This window comes from Oncorhynchus mykiss, chromosome 10, assembly GCF_013265735.2.
Source record: "Oncorhynchus mykiss isolate Arlee chromosome 10, USDA_OmykA_1.1, whole genome shotgun sequence".
Classification (NCBI taxonomy): domain Eukaryota; kingdom Metazoa; phylum Chordata; class Actinopteri; order Salmoniformes; family Salmonidae; genus Oncorhynchus; species Oncorhynchus mykiss.
In genome coordinates, this window is record NC_048574.1 from 22,181,905 (window position 1) to 22,205,183 (window position 23,279).

Below are 23,279 nucleotides of genomic sequence, written 5' to 3' on the forward strand. Positions count from 1 at the left end.
GATTACGCATTCCTGCGACTGTATCCTATTAGAACCACATTTTGCTTTAGTATGATAGAGAGTTTGACCCAATATTGGATTCAGGATATTATCTCACTGCAGAATGTCCACCAAAACTTGTTTAATTTGAAACTGCAATAAGCTTGGGAAATAACATTTATTAAATTGTTTGTTTTTTGTTTTTATTCACTTGAAATCAATGGTCATTATTCGAGATGTGCTATGCCCAGAAGGTTAGCACAGCGACTCCTGTGGCGGGCCGGGCGCAGTGCACGCTAACCAAGGTTGCCAGGTGCACGGTGTTTCCTCCGACACATTGGTGCGGCTGGCTTCCGGGTTGGATGGCGCTGTGTTAAGAAGCAGTGCAGCTTGGTTGGGTTGTGTATCGGAGGACGCATGACTTTCAACCTTCGTCTCTCCCGAGCCCGTACGGGAGTTGTAAGCAATGAGACAAGAGAGTTCAGTCTATGACTAGGGTGGCTGGAGTAGCTACTAAACAATTGGGAAGAAAAAGGGGTAAACATTTTTAAAAAGAAAAAAAGAAATGCAAGAACAAGGGATGCTAGTGCAATACAAACATCCTAATAGAGACCCATCTCCAGATGAAACAAGCCATAAAATGTTGTGTCCCTTGGACATCACAAAGACTCCAGGGTTTCTGGCTCTAGACAAGTGTTTTTGGCACTATTTGAGTTTGTGGTGCTGTATTGTAACAGTTTTCAATGGCAATGCCAAAATTTGAGCAATTGAATGATACAGGAGAATTTAGACTATTCCAATATTTCGATATGATCATTTAACCGCTCGCTGTTAGACAGACAATATGCAGACAGTATACACTACTGGATTGTTGCTGCTCCAGCCGAACACAGCCAAGCGGAGAAAGTAAACCCAATGCTCATTCTCATTGCAGTCGCAGCGCAAGGTTCAATCTTTCAGCCCCACAATCACCATCACACACTGTTCCAGTGCACTGCACTATCCTCTTGCCTCGGGACATTCAGTGTGGGCCCAGTTATTACAAGGCTTTTCCAGGGTGACAGAAATAAAGAATTAAATAGGTATCCATCAACAAGGAGGGAGGACTGAGGAGGAGAGGGAGGGAGGGAGGGAGGACAGGGGAGGGAGGGAGGACTGAGGAGGAGAAGGGAGGGAGGACAGGGAAGGGAGGACGGACGAGTGGAGGGAGGACGGTGGATTGATGATATTCTGGCCCTTTCTGGAGCTCTCGTTGTAGTCATGACCTAGCTCAGCAGCCACCCGCCGCTTCGCCACGCTTCATGATAGATAGATGAATCAGGGGCTGCTGCCGGATAAGGAGGGATCCCTGGTATCTCACTCCACCACAGTAACTGACTGGCAATGTTTGTTCACTCGACCAGAGTTCCGTCCCAAATGGCACCCTTTACCTATTTAGTGCACTACTTTGGACCAGGGCCCATAGAGAATAGGGTGCCATTTGGGACGCTGACCAGGAACTAACGGTAGCTGCCCCGGATGCATTAATACAATTTAGATTGTTGGGAATCAACGCAGTAACCAAGAATGAAGTCTGTTTGGAAATTGCTTTGTACTAGAGCTACATGGAAGTGTATTGGTTTTTCAGGAGGTTTATTTGCATGTCTTGGTACTTAGACTGCTGTTGCCTTGATGCTGTAAAAAAGGGTATATTGTCTCTTGTAAGGGTGTTTGACAGCTTGATGATTTAAGACGGTACAATTCAGCAGATATAACAATGAATTCCTCTCCAATGAAGTAGAGACTAAGGGGACATTTCTGACCAGCATCCCATTGACAGCCCGACTAGCACAAATGTATAACTGACCCTGACCTTTACCCTCAGCTTAACCACACCCCTAACCATCAAATGTTATTTGTCACAAGCGCCGAAAATACAACAGTAGACCTTACAGTGAAATTCTTACTTACATGCGCTTAACCAACAATACAGTTTTAAGAAAATACCTATAAAAAAAAGTAAGAGAGAAGAATAACAAATAATTCAAGAGCAGCAGTAAATAACAATAGTGGGGCTATATACAGGGGGTACCGGTGTCAAGGTAATTGAGGTAATATGTACATGTAGGTAGAATTATTAAAGTGACTATGCATAGATAATAACAGAGTAGTAGAAGAAGGGGGCGGGGGGAAATGCAAATAGTGTGGGTAGCAATTTGATTAGGTGTTCAGGAGTCTTATGGTTTGGGGGTAGAAGCTGTTGAGAAGCCTCTGACCTAGACTTGGCACTCCGGTACCGCTTGCCATGCGGTTGCAGAGAGATCAGTCTATGACTAGGGTGGCTGGAGTCTTTGACGATTTTTAGGACCTTCATCTGACACCGCCTGGTATAGAGGTCTTGGATGGCAGGAAGCTTTGCCCCGGTGATGTACTGGGCCGTACGCACTACCCTCTGTAGTGCCTTGTGGTCGGAGGCCGAGCAGGTGCCATACCAGGCAGTGATGCAACCCTTTAGGATGCTCTCGATGTTGCAGCTGTAGAACTTTTGAGGATCTGAGGACAAATGCCAAATCTTTTCAGTCTCCTGAGTAGGAAAAGGTTTTGTCGTGCCCTCTTCGACTGTCTTGGTGTGCTTGGACCATGTTATTTTGTTGGTGATGTGGACGCCAAGGAACTTGAAGCTCTCAACCTGCTCAACTACAGCCCCATTGATGAGAATGGGGGCGTGCTCGGTCCTCCTTTTCCTGTAGTCCACAATCATCTCCTTTGTCTTGATCATGTTGAGGGAGAGGTTCTTGTCCTTGTACCACACGGTGGTAGAATTTTAACCAATTCTAAAATGTTATATTGTTTTGCATGTCAAACATGTACCCTTAAAAAAGAGTCACTTCAACATTGTGCCTTGGTGTCCGTTATTTTGTCATGGACGTTTCTCTGTTTTAATTGTATTCAGCAAATCAAATCTCCCAAATCAAAAATAATTTTACCCAGTGGTGTTTTAAAATATTTTTTACTACCAAATGTGCTTTTGCCAAATTGCCACGCTGCCATGGATTTATTGATATAAAATAATGTCAACATCAATATTCACCCCAGCTAAACCTTTGAAAGCTTAAACCCAATACGTTAATCTCAAAATGCTCATTGTTCATGGCATCTATGATAATGCTTAAATGCAAAGGGACACATGCTCCGGCATTAGTGCCTGATGTGGTTTTCATAGCTCATTATGAGTTCAAATGAATGCAGATTCTGATGGGTTGAATCAAAGTGAGACTGTCAAAATGCATTATCTTCGCTGCTAAGTCTTTTGATAGAAGTAAGGCAGTGTCATGGTATCTAATAGAACCCACAGCTATATGTACGGTTTATCCCTCTCTTGTGTTTGTTTTTCATCAAAGAGGATAATAAATCAAAGCTGGCACATACTGTATGATATATTCTGTTTTGGAGTCAGTGAAAAATCTCCTAATACAGGGAAAAGTGAGTGCTACTGACATGCAACAGTTATACTGTACCCTCCCCCTGAAAGCAAATCCATCCATTTGTCCTTTACCTGTGCCCCCCTCTCTCTCGTAATAATAAGGTAAGTAACCGTACCACAACACTGTCACCTTGGAGAAATTGGATTCAGAGGGTGGCCGCTCAATCTCCTACTGTATGAACTGACATTGGCTGCAACCCAACTTGGATTGATACACATCCTTCCCACTTCCTCCTGCCCTTTCTATCTCCCTCGCTCTCCCTTGCCCTCTCCCTCTATCTTATGTTTTTTCTCTCTCTTTCTTTCTTTCTGTCTCCCTGCCCTCTCTCTCTCTTGCTCTATCAGTCTCTCCCCCCTATCCCTCTGTATTGAGTTATCTCTCCTCTCTCTCTTTATCTACAACCAGAATCTGCCTGCGGCATAAGTGTGGTGCTCCTTCGGTTTTCAAAGACACAGTGAGTGTATGGGAGCCTCGGGAGCAGGCCCCTCCTGAGATATGCCAGCCCCCTCCCACCCCACCTCTCTGCTCTGTGTGGTCTCCTGAGGGTCCTCTATTTCTAAGTCTGCGTCAGTGACTGGGGATACGGTGTGCAGGAGGCTGTTATCTTTGTGGCATCTCGTCTCTCACTTACAGCTTGTCCTCTGCTCCTTCACTATCAAGTGCTTGAGTACTGCAGCATTGAGTATTCAGGATTTTCAAGAAGTGGATTGCATTTGAACAGTGTTTATTTGTTTGAGTTCCCCGAAGGTACAATCTATGTTATATTTGATACAAGCACAGTTCATTTCAGTATTTCTGACACAAGCTTTCTGTGTTCATAGTTGCACAGTAACGCCTGCAGTCGATAGGAAACTCTGCCTCGGCTGAGCCAACATGTCCCTCACGGCCGTCCTTTCATTTTTCTCCACACAGGAAGCAGAAGTCCTGCTGGTGCCCTCTGCCGTACGTCGCTGTGTTTTCACTGGCTTTACTGACGCAGTGGGTGACAGGCACACAGGCCCGTATCGGTAATGAGTGAGGCCACGGCCGTGCTAGGGCCCCCAGCCGAGGTGGGATTTGCTAGCTACTTTCTCCCAACGACACACATTTTACGGCAGCCATAAAATGAGCTGGGAACTATTGATTTTATATAAACACCTCCATCTTGGCAATCATGGGCCCTACAAACGGCCTGGGTTGTACTGTAAAAAGCCATACTTAACCTAGACACTTTAAAGTGTGTTAGATTTACTCACGCTGGTGTTTTCTCTTCAAATTGCTTTGTTGGTTATGGTAACTCCTTGTTGACCCCTTTTACATAGAGACTTGAAGCATGTGTTTAGTGTTGCCTGTACAGTGTACAAGAGTTGAACATGAGGTCAGTTGGTCGATTTGTGTCCTCTCCGACCCCTCAGTTAAAGGTCAGCCAGGAGCACCGTCTTGATAACCTGCCATAACTCTGTTGACAGATACCCAGCCTGCTAGAGGGCATATTGTTCATGTACACTCCCCCTGAAAGCATGGTATGGATTCAGATTGCTTTATAAACAGCGTGGTACACATATACAGACATGCAAGTCAGTTTGACATTTCTGAGTTTCTGAACAGGAAGATATAAGGGAAAGCCACTTAAACCGCTAATTGCTAGGCAGGCTACATAACATTCCTAAGAACATTTGTTGAGTTTTTGCGTCAATAAAACAATCAACTTTTTTCAAACAACTGCACATATGAGCTCTAGTGCTCCAAATGCGTTTTTTATGAAACAGATACTTAGCTCCATGATGCAGTCTGAATTTGACTTTGCAGTAGTGGTAAAAGAGTTAACAGAGCGAGAGGCTAATGAGAATGACGAAAGACAGCGAGAGAAAGCGGGATGAGGTAGAGAGACACTAGAGAGTGAGTGGGGCACAAGAGAAACAAGAAAGACTAGAAAAAAAGTGAGAGAAGGACGAGGCTTTCTGGGCACCTGTGCGTTGTGGGGTCTGTCTGACACCTGTGCGTTCCGAGGGTTCTCCTGACACCCTCATCAGGTGATCCGAGATCATCCATGACTGCTTTTGTTAATGGCTCCTACCAGGTGGGAGTCACATGTCTGTTCAAACTCAGCAAAGTGAATACATGTGCATGCCATTACTGTCACCCACAATACCTGGGGAGATTTTTCCTAGTGTTATTTTTTTTTTAAAGATCTTTTTTGACATCAAGTACGTCCTTTGTACTTGACGTTAAGTTCTGTGCATGAAGGAATAAGCCTTCTCCCTCAAGCTTAACTGAAACATTGTATGATTTGCTTTATTGATGTGACAGTGAGGTGAACAGAAACGTGAATACTGAGAGCAGAGCAGTGATGGCTAAAGTGGAACTACAAAGGCAGCTACGCTAATCAATTAGTCATGTTTTCCACTACAAAATGTCAGTTTACAGAATGGTGATGAGTCTGGAGGCAGTTTTAAGTTTTGAGTCAATGTGTTTAAGGAAAGGATAGAGTGAGGAATACAACAGAAATATTCAGACTCCTTGACTTTTCCACATTTTGTTACGTTACAGCCTTGTGCTAAAATGTATTCAATTGTTTTTTTCTCTCTCATTAATCTAAACACAATATCCCATAATGACAAACCAAAAAAAGTTTTTTAGATTATTTTTTCAAACATTTTATAAAAAAAAAAAAAGAAACTGAACTATCACTATCAACTATCACTATCAAGTATTCAGACCCTTTACTCAGCAAGTACAGCCTATAGTCTTCTTGGGTATGATGCTACAAGCTTAGCATAACTGTATTTGTGGATTGTCTCCCATTCTTCTCTGCATATCCTCTCAAGCTTTGCCAGGTTGGATGGGGAGCATTGCTGCAGAGCTATTTTCAGGTCTCTCTAGAGATGTTCGATCGGGCTCTGACTGGGCCACTCAAGGACATTCAGAGTCTTGTCCGGAAGCACTCCTGCATTGTCTTGGCTATGTGCTTAGGGTCGTTGTCTTGTTGGAAGGTAAACCTTTGCCCTAGTCTGACATCCTAAACGCTCTGGAGCACGTTTTCATCAAGGATCTCTCTGTACATTGCTTCGTTCATCTTTCCCTCGATCCTGACTAGTCTCTCAGTCCCTGCCGCTGAAAAACATCCCCACAGCATGGTGCTGCTGCCACCACCATGTAGGGATGGTGCCAGGTTTCCTCCAGACGTGACACTTGGCCTTCAGGCCAAAGAGTCTTGTTTCTCATGGTCAAACCAAGCAAGCTGTCATGTGGCTTTTACTGAGGAGTGGCTTCTGTCTGGCCACTCTACCATAAAGGCCTGATTGGTGAAGTGCTGCAGCGATGGTTGTCCTTCTGGAAGGTTCTCCCATCTCCACAGAGGAATTCTAGAGCTCTGTCAGAGTGACCATCGGGATCTTGGTCACATCCCTGACCAAGACCCTTCTCCCCCGATTGCTCAGTTTGGTCGGCTAGGAAGAGTCAAATCTTGGTGGTTCAAAACCTTTTCCATTTAAGAATGATGGTGGCCACTGTGTTCTTGGGGACCTTCAATGCTATAGAAACATTTTGGGACCCTTCCCCAGAACCTGTGCCTCTACACAATTGTGCTTCGGAGCTCTACCGAAGATTCCATTGACCTCATGGCTTGGTTTTTGCTCAGACATGCACTGTCAATGTTATATAGACATGTGTGTTCCTTTCCAAATCATGTCCAATCAATTGGACTCCAATTGTTGTAGAAACATCTCAAGGATGATCTGTAAGGGCTGACGCTGGGGAGGAGAAGCAGGTACGGGAAGTTGAAAATTTAATGAGGAACAGACAGGTAACGTGACAGGAAAAGAGTCAGCACACGGGTAAACAAGGACAATCAATGCAGAAGCAGGGAACAGAGCGGGAAACCAGACAGATATAGGGAAGGTAATGACAGAGGTAATTGAGTCCAGGTGAGTCCAATAATCGCTGATGCGCGTGACGGGGGAAGGCAGGTGTGCGTAATGATGATGGCAGGTGTGCGTAATGATGATGGCAGGAGTGCGCAATGCCGGGGAGCCTGGCGCCCTTGAGCGCCAGGGGGGAAGAGTGGGAGCAGGCGTGACATGATCAATGGAAACAGGATGCAGCTGAGCTCAATTTCAAGTCTCATACCAAAGGGTCTGAATACTTACAGTATGTAAATAAGGTATTACATTTTTTTTGATACATTTGCAAAACAACTGTTATTATGGGCTATTGCGTGTAGATGTTTTATTTAATCAATTTTAGAATAAGGCTGTAACGTAACAATGTGGAAAAAGTCAAGGGGTCTGAATACTTTACCTATACATTTTCAGTGTTCCACAAGACAGACCATATCAGTTGAAGACATTAGTTATCCCCTCACCCTTCAATTCCCTGAAACAAATGACAGATAAACATGGAAAAGTATTTTAATTGTTTCTAACATATGATGTACATATGTCAGCTTATTAAATGATTATTAAATGATTGATCTATATATATTTTTTTATATTTGCTGTACACTGCTGATTTGTGCATGTTCTGGGTTCATCTCCAATTGATTCAGACTTCAACATTTCCTTCGGTCAGAATCCTGAAACAAAAAGGGTTAATTGATAGCTGGCTAGTAAATCAGTTCATGAATCATTGTTGCTTGGAGTCGTGGGAGCTTGCAGTTGAGCTTGACTTAGAATAACATCACTTCTTTCTGATGTAGCCAATAGCTAGGTTTCCATCCAATTGGCGACAGATTTTCATGCAAATATCCAAAATCCGCATAAAGTAAATATGCCAAAGTTCCCACCAGTGGTGTTTCCATTAAACGAACTTGTTACAGATAGAAATCAGTGTGATGACGTAGTGCACACAAAATGTACTTTTTTTCTTAAGTTTTTATCTACCGAATAAAAATAAAAAGTTCAATGTGTTTCCATTGCATTTTCAACTAAAACTGTTGCGTTAAATGTGCCTTCTCTGGTCTTGGCCCATATTCTGGTGACATGATGATTGATGCTTGGCTGCCATTTGACAAATAAAAATATTCTTGATCTTATCCATAATAATTTCATCATGTAGACTTGCCTACCCACACAACCTATCCGCACTGTATATGCGAGCTGTTGCCTAGAGTGCCCCCTCAATATTTATTGGATAGGAGCATCAAGATCACCATGCACTTTCACCACCCTGTGAAGTTCATTATAACTTATTTAGTCTGTAGCCTAATAAACTGCATGATTTCCCAAGTTGTAGTTGGAGGACCACACACCATGTCATCGTGTGACTCCCAAGTTTACTTCAATTTGATGGTTGTTATACTGTATCAATATTTGCGCATAAATGTGTTTCCACCGCTATTTCTCGCATAATACATTTTACCGACACAAAAAGATCTCACCATGTCGAATGAACAAATGATCATCAGCATTTATAAAATTGTACCAAAACGTTGTTTTCTTTTATATGGTATGACTTTACTCTCATAAAACCTGTGGATGGAAATGTGGTTAATTAGTCAATTATATGTCTGAATGTAGTTACAGATGTAGGATCTTAATTTGATTACCCTGTTGTTGCAGGAAATGCAAACGTTAAGGTTTAAAACTGGCTACAGATAAGCCCTGCCTTATCTCCGCTCACTGGTCACCATAGCAGCACCCACTCGAAGCATGCGCTCCAGCAGGTATATCTCACTGGTCACCCCCAAAGCCAATTCCTCCTTTGGTCGTCTTTCCTTCCAGTTCTCTGCGGCCAATGACTGGAACAAATTGCAAAAATCTCTGAAGCTCCCTCACCGGCTTTAATCACTGGCTTTCAGAGCAGATCACAGATCACTGCACCTGTACATAGCCCATTTGTAAATAGCCAATCCAACTACCTCATCCCCATACTGTATTTATTTATTTATCTTGCTCCTTTGCACCCCAGTATCTCTACTAGCACATTCATCATCTGCACATCTACCATTCCAGTGTTTAATTGCTATATTGTAATTACTTCGCCACCATGGCCTATTTATTGCCTTACCTCCCTTATCCTACCTCGTTTGCACACACTGTATATAGACTTTTTTCTACTGCATTATTGACTGTATGTTTGTTTATTCCATGTGTAACTCTGTGTTGTTGTATGTGTCGCACTTCTTTGCTTTAACTTGGCCAGGTCGCAGTTGTAAATGATAACTTGTTCTCAACTAGCCTACCTGGTTATATAAAGGTGAAATAAAAAATAAAACCTCCACAGGTGACCTGGCATCGGACGACGAGTACCTGGACATCCCCAGTATCTCCAGACAGAGAGCGGGGACCTACGAGTGCACCGCCGTCAACGACATCGCCACAGATGTCCAGACCGTGGAGATCACAGTCAACTGTGAGTTCAATGTCAACCCAGTCCTGGCATGTATTATACTGGGAACGAAACGGAAGCAAATGGGCCAAATTGGGGAGGGACTAACACTGAACTTGTCCAATAAGAGAGACTGGTTTTTGTTGCGAAACGTTTTCCATTTGCTACAATGTGCAATAGGCATTCCATTCCCTTGCAGACAGTTTCTCTGAGTCATTGGTCTCATGACCAATAATTTAATATAGATGAATGGATGAAGCTCAGTTTGGGTTAATCTTAACTTTGTTCCAGTTCTCCAGAAAAACTTGTAGGGTTCCATTTACGTGAAATCAGTTTTGATTTGGGTTTAGCTTTATTGTTTTTACACTTCACCAGAAAAACAGTTTGTGAAAGAAAAAATATATATAAGAATTTGTGCTTGCTATACATCATGCCTTATTGGCTGTCTATGGGTAAAGATATTTGATGCATGATGCATGTTGCCATACATTTTTCAAAGACAGGAATCGTTGATCTTATTATACTCCCCTTGTAATCTGTCTGCGCATTATGCCCTGAATATATTCTACCATGCCCAGAAACCTGCTCCTCTTATTCTCTGTCCCCAACGCTCTAGGCGACCAGTTTTGATAGCCTTTAGCCGCACTCTCATACTACTCCTTCTCTGTTCCGCGGGTGATGTGGAGGAAAACCCAGGCCCTGCATGTCCCCAGGCACCCTCATTTGTTGACTTCTGTGATCGAAAAAGCCTTGGTTTCATGCATGTCAACATCAGAAGCCTCCTCCCTAAGTTTGTTTTACTCACTGCTTTAGCACACTCTGCTAACCCTGATGTCCTTGCTGTGTCTGAATCCTGACTCAGGAAGGCCACCAAAAATTCAGAGATTTCCATACCCAACTATAACATCTTCCGTCAAGATAGAACTGCCAAAGGGGGAGGAGTTGCAGTCTACTGCAGAGATAGCCTGCAAAGTAATGTCATACTTTCCAGGTCCATGCCCAAACATTTCGAACTACTAATTTTGAAAATTACTCTCTCCAGAAATAAGTCTCTCACTGTTTCCGCCTGCTACCGACCTCCCTCAGCTCCCAGCTGTGCCCTGGACACCATTTGTGAATTGATCGCCCCCCATCTAGCTTCAGAGTTTGTTCTGTTAGGTGACCTAAACTGGGATATGCTTAACACCCCGGCAGTCCTACAATCTAAGCTAGATGCCCTCAATCTCACACAAATCATCAAGGAACCCACCAGGTACAACCCTAACTCTGTAAACAAGGGCACCCTCATAGACGTCATCCTGACCAACTGGCCCTCCAAATACACCTCCGCTGTCTTCAACCAGGATCTCAGCGATCACTGCCTCATTGCCTGTATCCGCTATGGAGCCGCAGTCAAACGACCACCCCTCATCACTGTCAAACGCTCCCTAAAACACTTCTGTGAGCAGGCCTTTCTAATCGACCTGGCCCGGGTATCCTGGAAGGACATTGACCTCATTCCGTCAGTTGAGGATGCCTGGTCATTCTTTAAAAGTAACTTCCTCACCATTTTAGATAAGCATGCTCCGTTCAAAAAATGCAGAACTAAGAACAGATACAGCCCTTGGTTCACCCCTGACCTGACTGCCCTCGACCAGCACAAAAACATCCTGTGGCGGACTGCAATAGCATCGAATAGTCCCCGTGATATGCAACTGTTCAGGGAAGTCCGGAACCAATACACGCAGTCAGTCAGGAAAGCTAAGGCCAGCTTCTTCAGGCAGAAGTTTGCATCCTGTAGCTCCAACTCCAAAAAGTTCTGGGACACTGTGAAGTCAATGGAGAACAAGAGCACCTCCTCCCAGCTGCCCACTGCACTGAGGCTAGGTAACACGGTCACCACCGATAAATCCATGATTATCGAAAACTTCAATAAGCATTTCTCAACGGCTGGCCATGCCTTCCGCCTGGCTACTTCAACCTCGGCCAACAGCCCCGCCCCCCCCCCGCTGCTCCTCGCCCAAGCCTCTCCAGGTTCTCCTTTACCCAAATCCAGATAGCAGATGTTCTGAAAGAGCTGCAAAACCTGGACCCGTACAAATCAGCTGGGCTTGACAATCTGGACCCTCTATTTCTGAAACTATCCGCCACCATTGTCGCAACCCCTATTACCAGCCTGTTCAACCTCTCTTTCATATCGTCTGAGATCCCCAAGGATTGGAAAGCTGCCGCAGTCATCCCCCTCTTCAAAGGGGGAGACACCCTGGACCCAAACTGTTACAGACCTATATCCATCCTGCCCTGCCTATCTAAGGTCTTCGAAAGCCAAGTCAACAAACAGGTCACTGACCATCTCGAATCCCACTGTACCTTCTCCGCTGTGCAATCTGGTTTCCGAGCCGGTCACGGGTGCACCTCAGCCACACTCAAGGTACTAAACGATATCATAACCGCCATCGATAAAAGACAGTACTGTGCAGCTGTCTTCATCGACCTTGCCAAGGCTTTCGACTCTGTCAATCACCATATTCTTATCGGCAGACTCAGTAGCCTCGGTTTTTCGGATGACTGCCTTGCCTGGTTCACCAATTACTTTGCAGACAGAGTTCAGTGTGTCAAATCGGAGGGCATGCTGTCCGGTCCTCTGGCAGTCTCTATGGGGGTGCCACAGGGTTCAATTCTCGGGCCGACTCTTTTCTCTGTATACATCAATGATGTTGCTCTTGCTGCGGGCGATTCCCTGATCCACCTCTACGCAGACGACACCATTCTATATACTTTCGGCCCATCATTGGACACTGTGCTGTCTAACCTCCAAACAAGCTTCAATGCCATACAACACTCCTTCCGTGGCCTCCGACTGCTCTTAAACGCTAGTAAAACCAAATGCATGCTTTTCAACCGATCGCTGCCTGCACCCGCATGCCCGCCTAGCATCACCACCCTGGATGGTTCCGACCTAGAATATGTGGACATCTATAAGTACCTAGGTGTCTGGCTAGACTGCAAACTCTCCTTCCAGACTCATATCAAACATCTCCAATCGAAAATCAAATCAAGAGTTGGCTTTCTATTCCGCAACAAAGCCTCCTTCACTCACGCCGCCAAGCTTACCCTAGTAAAACTGACTATCCTACCGATCCTCGACTTCGGCGATGTCATCTACAAAATGGCTTCCAACACTCTACTCAGCAAACTGGATGCAGTCTATCACAGTGCCATCCATTTTGTCACTAAAGCACCTTATACCACCCACCACTGCGACTTGTATGCTCTAGTCGGCTGGCCCTCGCTACATATTCGTCGCCAGACCCACTGGCTCCAGGTCATCTACAAGTCCATGCTAGGTAAAGCTCCGCCTTATCTCAGCTCACTGGTCACGATGGCAACACCCATCCGTAGCACGCGCTCCAGCAGGTGTATCTCACTGATCATCCCTAAAGCCAACACCTCATTTGGCCGCCTTTCGTTCCAGTACTCTGCTGCCTGTGACTGGAACGAATTGCAAAAATCGCTGAAGTTGGAGACTTTTATCTCCCTCACCAACTTCAAACATCAGCTATCTGAGCAGCTAACCGATCGCTGCAGCTGTACATAGTCTATTGGTAAATAGCCCACCCATTTTCACCTACCTCATCCCCATACTGTTTTTATTTATTTACTTTTCTGCTCTTTTGCACACCAATATCTCTACCTGTACATGACCATCTGATCATTTATCACTCCAGTGTTAATCTGCAAAATTGTAATTATTCGCCTACCTCCTCATGCCTTTTGCACACATTGTATATAGACTCCCCCTTTGTTTTCTACTGTGTTATTGACTTGTTAATTGTTTACTCCATGTGTAACTCTGTGTTGTCTGCTCATACTGCTATGCTTTATCTTGGCCAGGTCGCAGTTGCAAATGAGAACTTGTTCTCAACTAGCCTACCTGGTTAAATGAAGGTGAAATAAAAAAAAAATTTAAAAATTAAAATTACAACATTAACTGTGCTCTGAAGTACCAGTTAAATTAAACCCCTCTGCATTTACAAATTGGTTCTCCAAAGAAGAATGGCTTTCAACTTGATTACAGCTGTTCAGATAGAGGAACATCCTTTCTGGATGGACCAAATCCTCGCTCTGCTATTTACACATGACCCCTGCGTGATACTTTGACCCCCGTCTCTGGAACACTGATCCCATGAGTGCCCTCGTGTGCCCGTAGATGCCCCCAGTGTGTCAGAGGGCAGAGACGTTGGCGTGACCCTTGGCCAGAGAGGGGTGCTGGAGTGCGAGGCGGATGCAGTACCCGAGGCAGACTTCGAGTGGTACCGAGACGACAGAAGGTAACCCGTTGTGCATGTTTGCAAACATGTTGAATTGCTGCTTTTTCCAGGCTTTTTGATTTTCCTGGAAGTAGATTTTCAAGGAAGGTCATTAGATCATCAGCATTTTCAAAGGTGAGAGAGTACACTTGTAGAATGTCCCCATGGTTAGAGACCCAAAGCCTAACGGCCGTATCATTTTGTATTACACATATTACCATTGTACATGGTCAAGACACTGTAATTTCCCCTGCCATTGAACCTGCTTGGAAATTGCAATAAATTATAACATATAGTTAAGATAACAATGACATAAAATGTAGGCGTCGTGGTGGTCATCTCAGACTTCCCCAAACTTCTAGCTGCAGTAAGTTTCCATACAAGGAGGTTGTGAGTAACACAAGAGTTGTGTGCATTGTTGTACTCCCATGGCTGAGGCAGCTCTACACTGAGTGTACAAAACATTAGGAACACCTTCCTAACATTGAGTCAACAAGGCTAGATGTTGTTTGGGTAATGGACCATTCTTGATACACTTGGGAAACTGTTGAGCGTGAAAAACCCAGCAGCATTACATTTCTTGACACTCCCGGCACCTACTATCATACACCGTTCAAAGGCACTGTCTTGCCCATTCAATGGCTTACTGCCACACATACACAATCCATGTCTCACTTGTTTCAAGGCTTAAAAATCCTTCATGAACCTGTCTCTTTCCCTTCATCTACGCTGATTGAAGTAGATTTAACAAGTGACATCTATAAGCGATTATAGCTTTCACCTGGTAGGTCTATTTCATGGAAAGAGCTGGTGTTCCTATTTTTTTGTACACTCCGTGTATACTGTGCCTTAAGTATTCAGACTGCTTAATTTTTTCCACATTTTGTTACGTTACAGCCTTATTCTAAAATGGATGAAATGAAATAAAATCATCAGCAAACTATGCACAATACCCAATAATGACAAAGCGAAAACAGATTTTTTTTTTAAGTATTCAGACCCTTTGATATGAGACTCGAAATTGAGACTTTCCATTGATCATCCTTGAGATGTTTATACAACTTGATTGGAGTCCACCTGTGGTAAATTCAATTGATTGGACATGATTTGGAAAGGCACACACCTGTCTATATAACGTCCCACAGTTGACAGTGCATATCAGAGAAAAAAACCAAGCCATGAGGTCGAAGCAATTGTCAGAAGAGCGCCGAGACAGGATTTTGTCGAGATACAGATCTGGGGAAGGGTACCAAAAAATTTCTGCAAAATCGAATGTTCCCAAGAACACAGTGGCCTCCATCATTTTTAAATGGAAGAAGTTTTGAACCACCAAGACTCTTCCAAGAGCTGGCCACCCGACCAAACTGCGCAATCGGGGGAGAAGGGCCTTGGTCAGGGATGTGACCAAGAACCCGATGGTTACTCTGACAGACCTCTAGAGTTCCTCTGTGGAGATGGGAGAACCTTCCAGAAGGACAACCATCTCTGCAGCACTCCACTAATCAGGCCTTTATGGTAGAGTGGCCAGACGGAAGCCACTCAGTAAAAAGCACACGGCAGCCCGCTTGGAGTTTGCCAAAAGGCACCTCAAGACTCTCAGACCATGAGAAACCAGATTCTCTGGTCTGATGAAACCAAGGTTGAATTCTTTGACCTGAATGCCAAGCGTCACGTCTGGAGGAAACCTGACCCCATCCTTACGGTGAAGCATGGTGGTCGCAGCATCATGATGTGGGGATGTTTATCAGCAGCAGGGACTGGGAGACTAGTCAGGATCGAGGCAAAGACGAACAGAGCAAAGTACAGAGAGATCCTTGAAGAAAACCTGCGCTAGAGCGCTCAGGACCTCAGACTGGGGAGAAGGTTCACCTACCAACAGGACAACAACCCTAAGTTCACAGCCAAGACAATGCAGGAGTGGCTTTGGGACAAGTCTCTGAATGTCCTTGAGTGGCCCAGCCAGAGCCCAGACTTGAACCGGATCGAACATCTCCGGAGAGACCTGAAAATAGGTGTGCAGCAACGCTCCCCATCCAACCTGACAGAGCTTGAGAGGATTTGTAGAGAGGAATGGGAGAAACTCCCCAAATACAGCTTGTAGCGGCATATCCAAGAAGACTTGAGGCTGCTATCGATGCCAACGGTGCTTCAACAAAGTACTGAGTAAAAGGTCTGAATATTTATGTAACTTTTACATTTGATAAATTAGCAAAAATTCCAATAACCTGTTTTCGCTTTGTCATTATTGGGTACTGTGTCAAGATCAAGCACATTTAAAAAAATATATATTTTAGAATAAGTTTTAGAATTTTAGAATAAGAGTAACCTAACAAAATGTGGTTAAAGTCAAGGGGTCTGAATACTTTCCAAAGACACTATGTATTTTACATTCTTAAATAAATTCCTTTATTCATTCATTGACTACAGAGGTGTGCATCTCTCTTCAAGGATCTTCAATGGTTTTGACGGCATGGAGATCGAAGATGCCGGGCAGCTCTCCAAGTTGACCTTCTTCAATGTCTCTGAGGCCGACTACGGCAACTACACTTGCATCGCCATTAACAAACTGGGCAGCTCCAACACAAGCTTTGTCCTGTATGGTGAGTACATTAATTACCATTAACAAACTGGGCAGCTCCAACACAAGCTTTGTCCTGTATGGTGAGTACATTAATTACCATTAACAAACTGGGCAGCTCCAACACAAGCTTTGTCCTGTATGGTGAGTACATTAATTACCATTAACAAACTGGGCAGCTCCAACACAAGCTTTGTCCTGTATGGTGAGTACATTAATTACCATTAACAAACTGGGCAGCTCCAACACAAGCTTTGTCCTGTATGGTGAGTACATTAATTACCATGTGTTCCAGGTGCAACAAAATGAACATGTTGTATGTTGGTAACACTTTATAATAACTTTCATGAAAAGGCCACGATACATGTCTCTAAATGCTTCATAAAGTATTTGACCTGTTGTAAAGGTATACTATGAATGTATACAAATAATGAAATACTTATTTATTAATAGTTTAGAAATAATGTATTAATGCCTGTTATCATAAAGTGTACTGAAAATGTTGTGTTATTTCGACATGATTCTCATTTCTCTTTGAATGGACTTTTATTCCTCTTTATGTGATTTATTTGATATAAATAACTGAGGACATTTCCATGCTTAACATCAGTCTGAAGCTGATTTAATGTAAGAATAACTGCATACACTCAATTTAGTAATCTGTGCCTTAATCTAATGCAACATCATAATGATTTAGGTTAACAGCAACATCTTCCACCTCACTGTATGCCTTTTAACACTGCACCCACGAAGCTAAAAAGTCATTCACCAGCTTTACTTTCACGTTGTTCATATTAAGGCAGCAATGTCTATGATTGTTTGCTTTTGTTCGTTTTGATATATTTTGCTCTGTTCTGTTCCGTTTTTCTGGTGTAGAGGTTATTGAACCCACTAGCTCAACACTATTGCAAGGTTAGTACCGGTATTCGGCATGAGCATGTGTTTCGACCCACTCTCTGATGCGCTAACAGCATTCTAACAATGCATGAAAAGCATTGCCATTTTCACATCGACAACAAACTGATTATTTGCCAATATCACTGGAGTATCATACAATGCTAATACTGAGGTGACAGGAGGACTATGTTTCTGCCACTGAAAGGGGTTATATAGTGTTTAAGCTCAGCCTGACGAAATGAGATTGTCAGAGAGTTACTGGGCTGTTCTGACTTCTTATGATAACGTTATTAGCTTTCAATTCCATTTATTAATATTGATAAGAAGTTAAAAGGTATATCTGACAGGTGACATTTCCTGGGAGAATTCTCCCAGGCTGATAAGGAGAAAGTATGTCACTGGAATCGTTGTGGAAATGGTAAATGAAGAGCTCTGAGCTTTTAAACGTTTTTCTAACCGTGTTTTGTTCTTCTTTTTTCAACCGCCTAACCGGCTCGCCATGTGGCATGGCTTTATTTTGATTTTGCATGTGCTTCATCTGCTGTGTAAGTATCTATCTGTCCTACAACTATCATTTGTGATGGATCATGTGTGTGTTTTAACGGTTGTAACAATTTGTTATGCAATTTGTCCATCTAGTTGTTGATTTGTGTCTATATAGAAATCTCTAATGTCTAATTCTTCATTCCCTCTAGTTTGTCATTAATGAATACTTGTAATAAAGGTTACTACTATAGTGTAGCACTATGACTGACCTCTTAGCAATGTGTTAGCAATGAATATTGACATTTGATGTGTTCTTAGCGTCATCATTTTTTGTATTAATTAGACATGATTGGAATGTAAGTGAAACAGGATCCATTAACTGTGGGGCTCCTCTTCAGAGATGTATTAATTGCTTTGATTTGGATTGTGGGGGGAAAGCAGAACTATTATTGTAATTATCCACATGCAGGTTTAGGAATAATCTACAGTGGCAGCATAATTGGATAGATGTCCCAAAAGAAAGCCTGGTGAACTCCAAGAAAATCCAAGGGAAATTAGAAGTCGTTGTATTAACGGTACTCGGCTTCAAAGTAAAAAAATTTAATAATATCGTCCCTCTCTCTCACTCGATAATGCCCCATGTGGTCCAATATTTATTTACAGTAGGGTGAGGAATTATTGGATCCTTTGATAAAAATGTAATAAATAATACAAATACGGAGCTATTTAAAAATGTATATATTATTTTAAACTAATACAGTTGCTCAGGGAGGTTTTGTTTATTAACAGGTAGTAAAAAAATATCTAAAGAAGAAGGTGTCTTGCTGGAAGATCTACTTGCAGCCAAGTTTTTGCCTCCTAGCAGAGGCAACCAAGTTTTTGGCTAAAATATACTTGTAAAGTTAATTATGCCATTGACCTTAATAAGGGTCCCAGGACAAGTGGAAGCAAAATAGCCCCATAAGATCAAAGATCCACTGCCATGTTGTACAGTAAGGATGAGGTATTTCCTGCATATGTATTGTTCTTTCGAAGGCCAAATCATTGGTGTGCATGGCCAAACAGCTCTATTTTCATGTTGTCTGGCCATAGCACCGCCTAATCTTTGCTAAACGGCATTGGCGCTTGGATTGGAACCGGTGCTACGGTCATATGACATGAAAATTGATCTCCTTGGCCACGCTCACTAGTGGTGGGTTTGGCCTTGAAAAGATCAATGCATATGTAGAAATACCTCATCCCTACAGTAAAATATGGTGGTGGATCTAATACCACCATCACAACCATTTTTTAACTGCTATTGTGGTAAACATGTACTGTAATTAGCAGGAATACATTATATGCTATAGGATATTTTGAAACTCACAAGATTGTTTTAGTGAATAAGTAAGTGGTTTGACATTTTAATTGGACCAGCCTACAACTCCCTTATTGCTCCAGGCCCCACATCGTTAGCCCAGCCTCTGCTATCATGCTTCAATTTAGATTAAAAACTCAGACCTCCTACCAACCAAGAAAAAAAAGGCCCTGGTCCTGCTCTTTCCTCCACTGTCTATCAATGGTTATTGCTTGTCTCCCTTCCCTCAGTTGATTAGCTTGTTTACAACCAGCCACAATTAAGGCTGAACCGGGCAGCCGGCTTGGTTGGTCAAGGTTTCATAATATCACACAGTAAGATGATAATAACGGCGGTGATAAGGGCTCAAGTCAACAGGGCTTGCTGGTGATGAGAGGAAGAGAACAGATGCCTTTAGCAATGCTTATATGGCCGCCAAAGTGCCCCCAATTAAACATTCCATCAGCAGGAATCTGAGTATTCTGTAGTCTGGGAATGACCTGATTAGCATAGCTAGCTTAGGTACCCTAGCTATGCCAGGGATAACTTGGACATCTCTATGCTGAATAATAAGTAAACAGAACGGGGATGAATAACAATGTTCTCCTTTGAGGTGGGTACCTAATGGCACTAGCAGGCGTTTGGCCCGGGGTGTAGTTGATTATGTGCCTTGTGTCAATTACTGCAATCCATTTGTTGCTTTTCTGTGGAGTGCCGGGGAGAAGGTATTAGAGCAGTGAATCACTTGTTATCTGCAGATCAGAAGGTTCAAGTCAGCAAAACCAATCTTGAACACCACAAACTCATCCAAATGTTTTGTTCCCTCTCCTCTGCCATCCCTCTTGGCCACAACAGGACCCGGAGCAGTGCAGGACGGGAACAGCGGCTCGATGGGGACGCATGTACACACCTACACCTGTCTACTTCTGGCCATCCTTCAGTTTCTGCTCAGGTTTTGATGCAGTAGGCTTTCTGGCTTCCGAGGGGCAAAGTTGCGTGGTTTGTGTGTTTTCTCTCACCCGGAACCACAAACGTGATGCACATGAGTGCATGGGCTACCCTATTACATCATGTCAAACCTCTAAAAAGTATTATGTAACATACACATTTTTCTTTGTTAATTTTAGGAGTTTTAAGGACATAACAACATTGGATTTTTGGGTTTTGATTTGTTTTCGTTTCCTCTCCCATTATGGTATGATTCTCAAATGTTTATTTTTGGGTGTGGTTTGTCTGTTATTTACATTTTATTTATTTCAGTTTCTACCGAGTGACATAGTCATCTTAGCACCAAGAGTCTTAAGCGTAAATCATAGTCCATTGACGTTAAGACGCAATAGTCCGGCATCCCATTGTGACATAGCTATGCGGCTCTGAGACCTCCATCCACAGCCCGAAAGCGCACCTCCCAACAATTCCCAACCAACGCCGCTCCGGTACACGTCCTTTATTCATTTGAATGTGGTGACGGTTGGAGAAAAAGCTTGAGAATTTGAAAAGTATGAATGCAAATATTCCAGAACACTGCTGTGCGTATGCGTACAAATTTTGGACTATGATAGACGCCCCAAGATTCTTATCCCCAAGAGTTAAGTGTATGAGGTGAATGAAACAAACATCTCAAACAGGCAGTGAAGCAGATGGACTGAAATCACTCTAGGACCTAAAAGCCTGTTATCATGTTTTTTGTTGTTGGTGTAATTATAATTTAAACCTATTTCTGATTCTGACACATTGACAAACCACAACAATGGTTAATAAGAAATTATATTTTCTCAGCAATGTCAATTGTGATATTTTCAGTTGTTTGTGCTATTCTATCTATTTTGAGGATTTTAACACATATTTTGAAAGGGGTAAATACAATATCAACGCTGTAATTGTGATTATTTAGTCAAAGAGCTTGTTTTTCCTCCCCTTTAGCTGGCACAAGTCTACACAAGGTGGTGTAAAGAATTACTTATGATTAGTTATGAATGGGAAGGAAGTTATTTCCATTTGTGTGGACATCTAACTTCAAGTAATGTAATCTCTCACAAATGTTATTAATGTCACTACAACTGGTTTTACTTTAAGGTACTTTAAGTTATATGTATTTACATGGGTCATTTGCACACTAGGGTCAATTCTGAAGTATTCCCATCTCAACAGTGTTGGTAACAAAGAGGCTAAAGAGTAAGATTGTGTCCAATAGCAACTCTATGGATCACTCTAAGGGCAAATTCTAACTTGCACTTGAAAGGATACTTTGGGATTTTGGCAATGAAACTCATTATCTACTTCAGATGAACTCACGGATACCACTTTTATGAATCTGCATCCAGTATGAAGGAAGTTAGAGGTAGTTTCATGATCCAATGCTAATTAGCTTATCGCAATGACTAGAAGTCTATGGGATCTACTAGCATGCTAGCAGTTACCATGGACTAACACTAGTTAGCAATTGTGCTAACTATAGTTAACAACTTCCTTTAAACTGCTCACAGAGAAAATGGTATCCACAAGTTCATCTGACTCTGGGGAAGTAGATAAAGGGCTTCATTGCCAAAATCCTGAAGTATCCCTTTAAGTAACATTTTCACTTTGATGCATTGATGTCAATGGGAGACTTAGTGGAAATTGGACTGAAGTGGAGCAAAGACCTCTCAGCCATTAGTTTGTCTTTTTTTGTTGTTGTTACAAAATACCCTCACATAACCAATAAGTATTAATTGTTTGGTTGTGTTGAACTGGTACATGCAAATGTACTTTGACTGGAAATGCAAATGTTTTACATATATTGTCTCCCAATAGAGCACATATATATACAGTCCATTAATATATTATAATTTAGTGTTGTATACCGGGTTAAATAATCAGGGCTAAGTTTGGATTGATTTGAAATCAGGCATATATTTGTCTCCTCTGCGACCTTGTCACCAAGGACACACTCAGGAGCTACAACAATACTTCCTGTAACCTTTCTATGTAACACAACATCCACTTAATCTGACTCTATAGAGAAAACATATACTACAGACGTTTGCTCAATGCTCAATTTGTTTTTGTATAACAGGAAAGCACACAATGCTCTGTGAAATCAATATGCAAGAATTTTGCAGCTTTCTTCTGTGCAATTCCATCAACCCTTTGGCCCAGTTTAAAAAATGCACAGCAGTTGCTCTTCCTTGTGATCATTTTTTAAACTTTATTAAAATATCTGGACCCATATTCACAGTGTCTCAGAGTAGGAGTGCTGATCTGGGATATTTTTTGTATTTTAGATCATAATGAATACAATGGCATGGACAGGGGGGGTCTGATCCGAAATGATTCGTTCCTGTGTTGGTTTTAACGTTACATCTATCAGGCAGTGCACTTGTGGAGCTCATGAACAACAAATCATTTACAATGAGAAACCCCAGTCGAGTGGTTCACTGTGGTTAAAAGGATGATTGTAAGGGACTGATGTATAAAAAAAAAATCCTAATTTAGAGGTCTTAAAGGTAGACTCAACGTTGTGAAATCATCATCATACACAGCGGGACAATTTATTGCTTGCTCCCAGAAATCAACATCTAATCTGCCAGGACTGTTACTATTGGTTCTTCCTTAAATGGGCATGCCTCAGGGGAGGGCACAGATTAACAGTCAGTTTTGGCAGTTTTCTGTTGTTGATGTCTGGAAGCAGGAGGTCACCATGCCATGTACGATGATAACATATAGTGAAGTCTGCCTTCAATATTTTATTTGCAAATGGGGAGAAAGGGACACATTTTGATGTTAAGAAATATTTGACATGTTAATGGTTCAAACCTGTGGTGCTGCCATCAGAATAGGCCATATTACAGCAGATAATTGGGTGCATTTATCACACATTTCAAATGTGTGATGTCTGTGTGAGAGCTGCATTGATTTTACACTGATTAGGAATATCACTTTAATGCATGTCATGCATGGTGCAA

General features: G+C 42.6%; 1 protein-coding gene across 5 annotated transcripts in view; it reads left to right on the forward strand.

Moving 5' to 3' along the window:
• Window positions 1-21,965, forward strand: part of ntm (neurotrimin) — a 428,776-nt gene extending 406,811 nt beyond the window's left edge. For 2 of the 5 annotated variants that reach the window (XM_036989913.1, XM_036989911.1), the window contains 5 exons: window positions 9,645-9,773; window positions 13,939-14,059; window positions 16,487-16,638; window positions 17,493-17,528; window positions 20,191-21,965. In XM_036989913.1, coding sequence (XP_036845808.1) covers window positions 9,645-9,773; window positions 13,939-14,059; window positions 16,487-16,638; window positions 17,493-17,528; window positions 20,191-20,294 — 542 coding nt within the window. In that variant the 3' untranslated portion in view covers window positions 20,295-21,965. The remainder of the gene's footprint in view (window positions 1-9,644; window positions 9,774-13,938; window positions 14,060-16,486; window positions 16,639-17,492; window positions 17,529-20,190) is intronic. The other 3 variants (XM_036989912.1, XM_036989914.1, XM_036989915.1) reach the window with 3 other exon arrangements.
• Window positions 21,966-23,279: the final 1,314 nt, after the last annotated feature.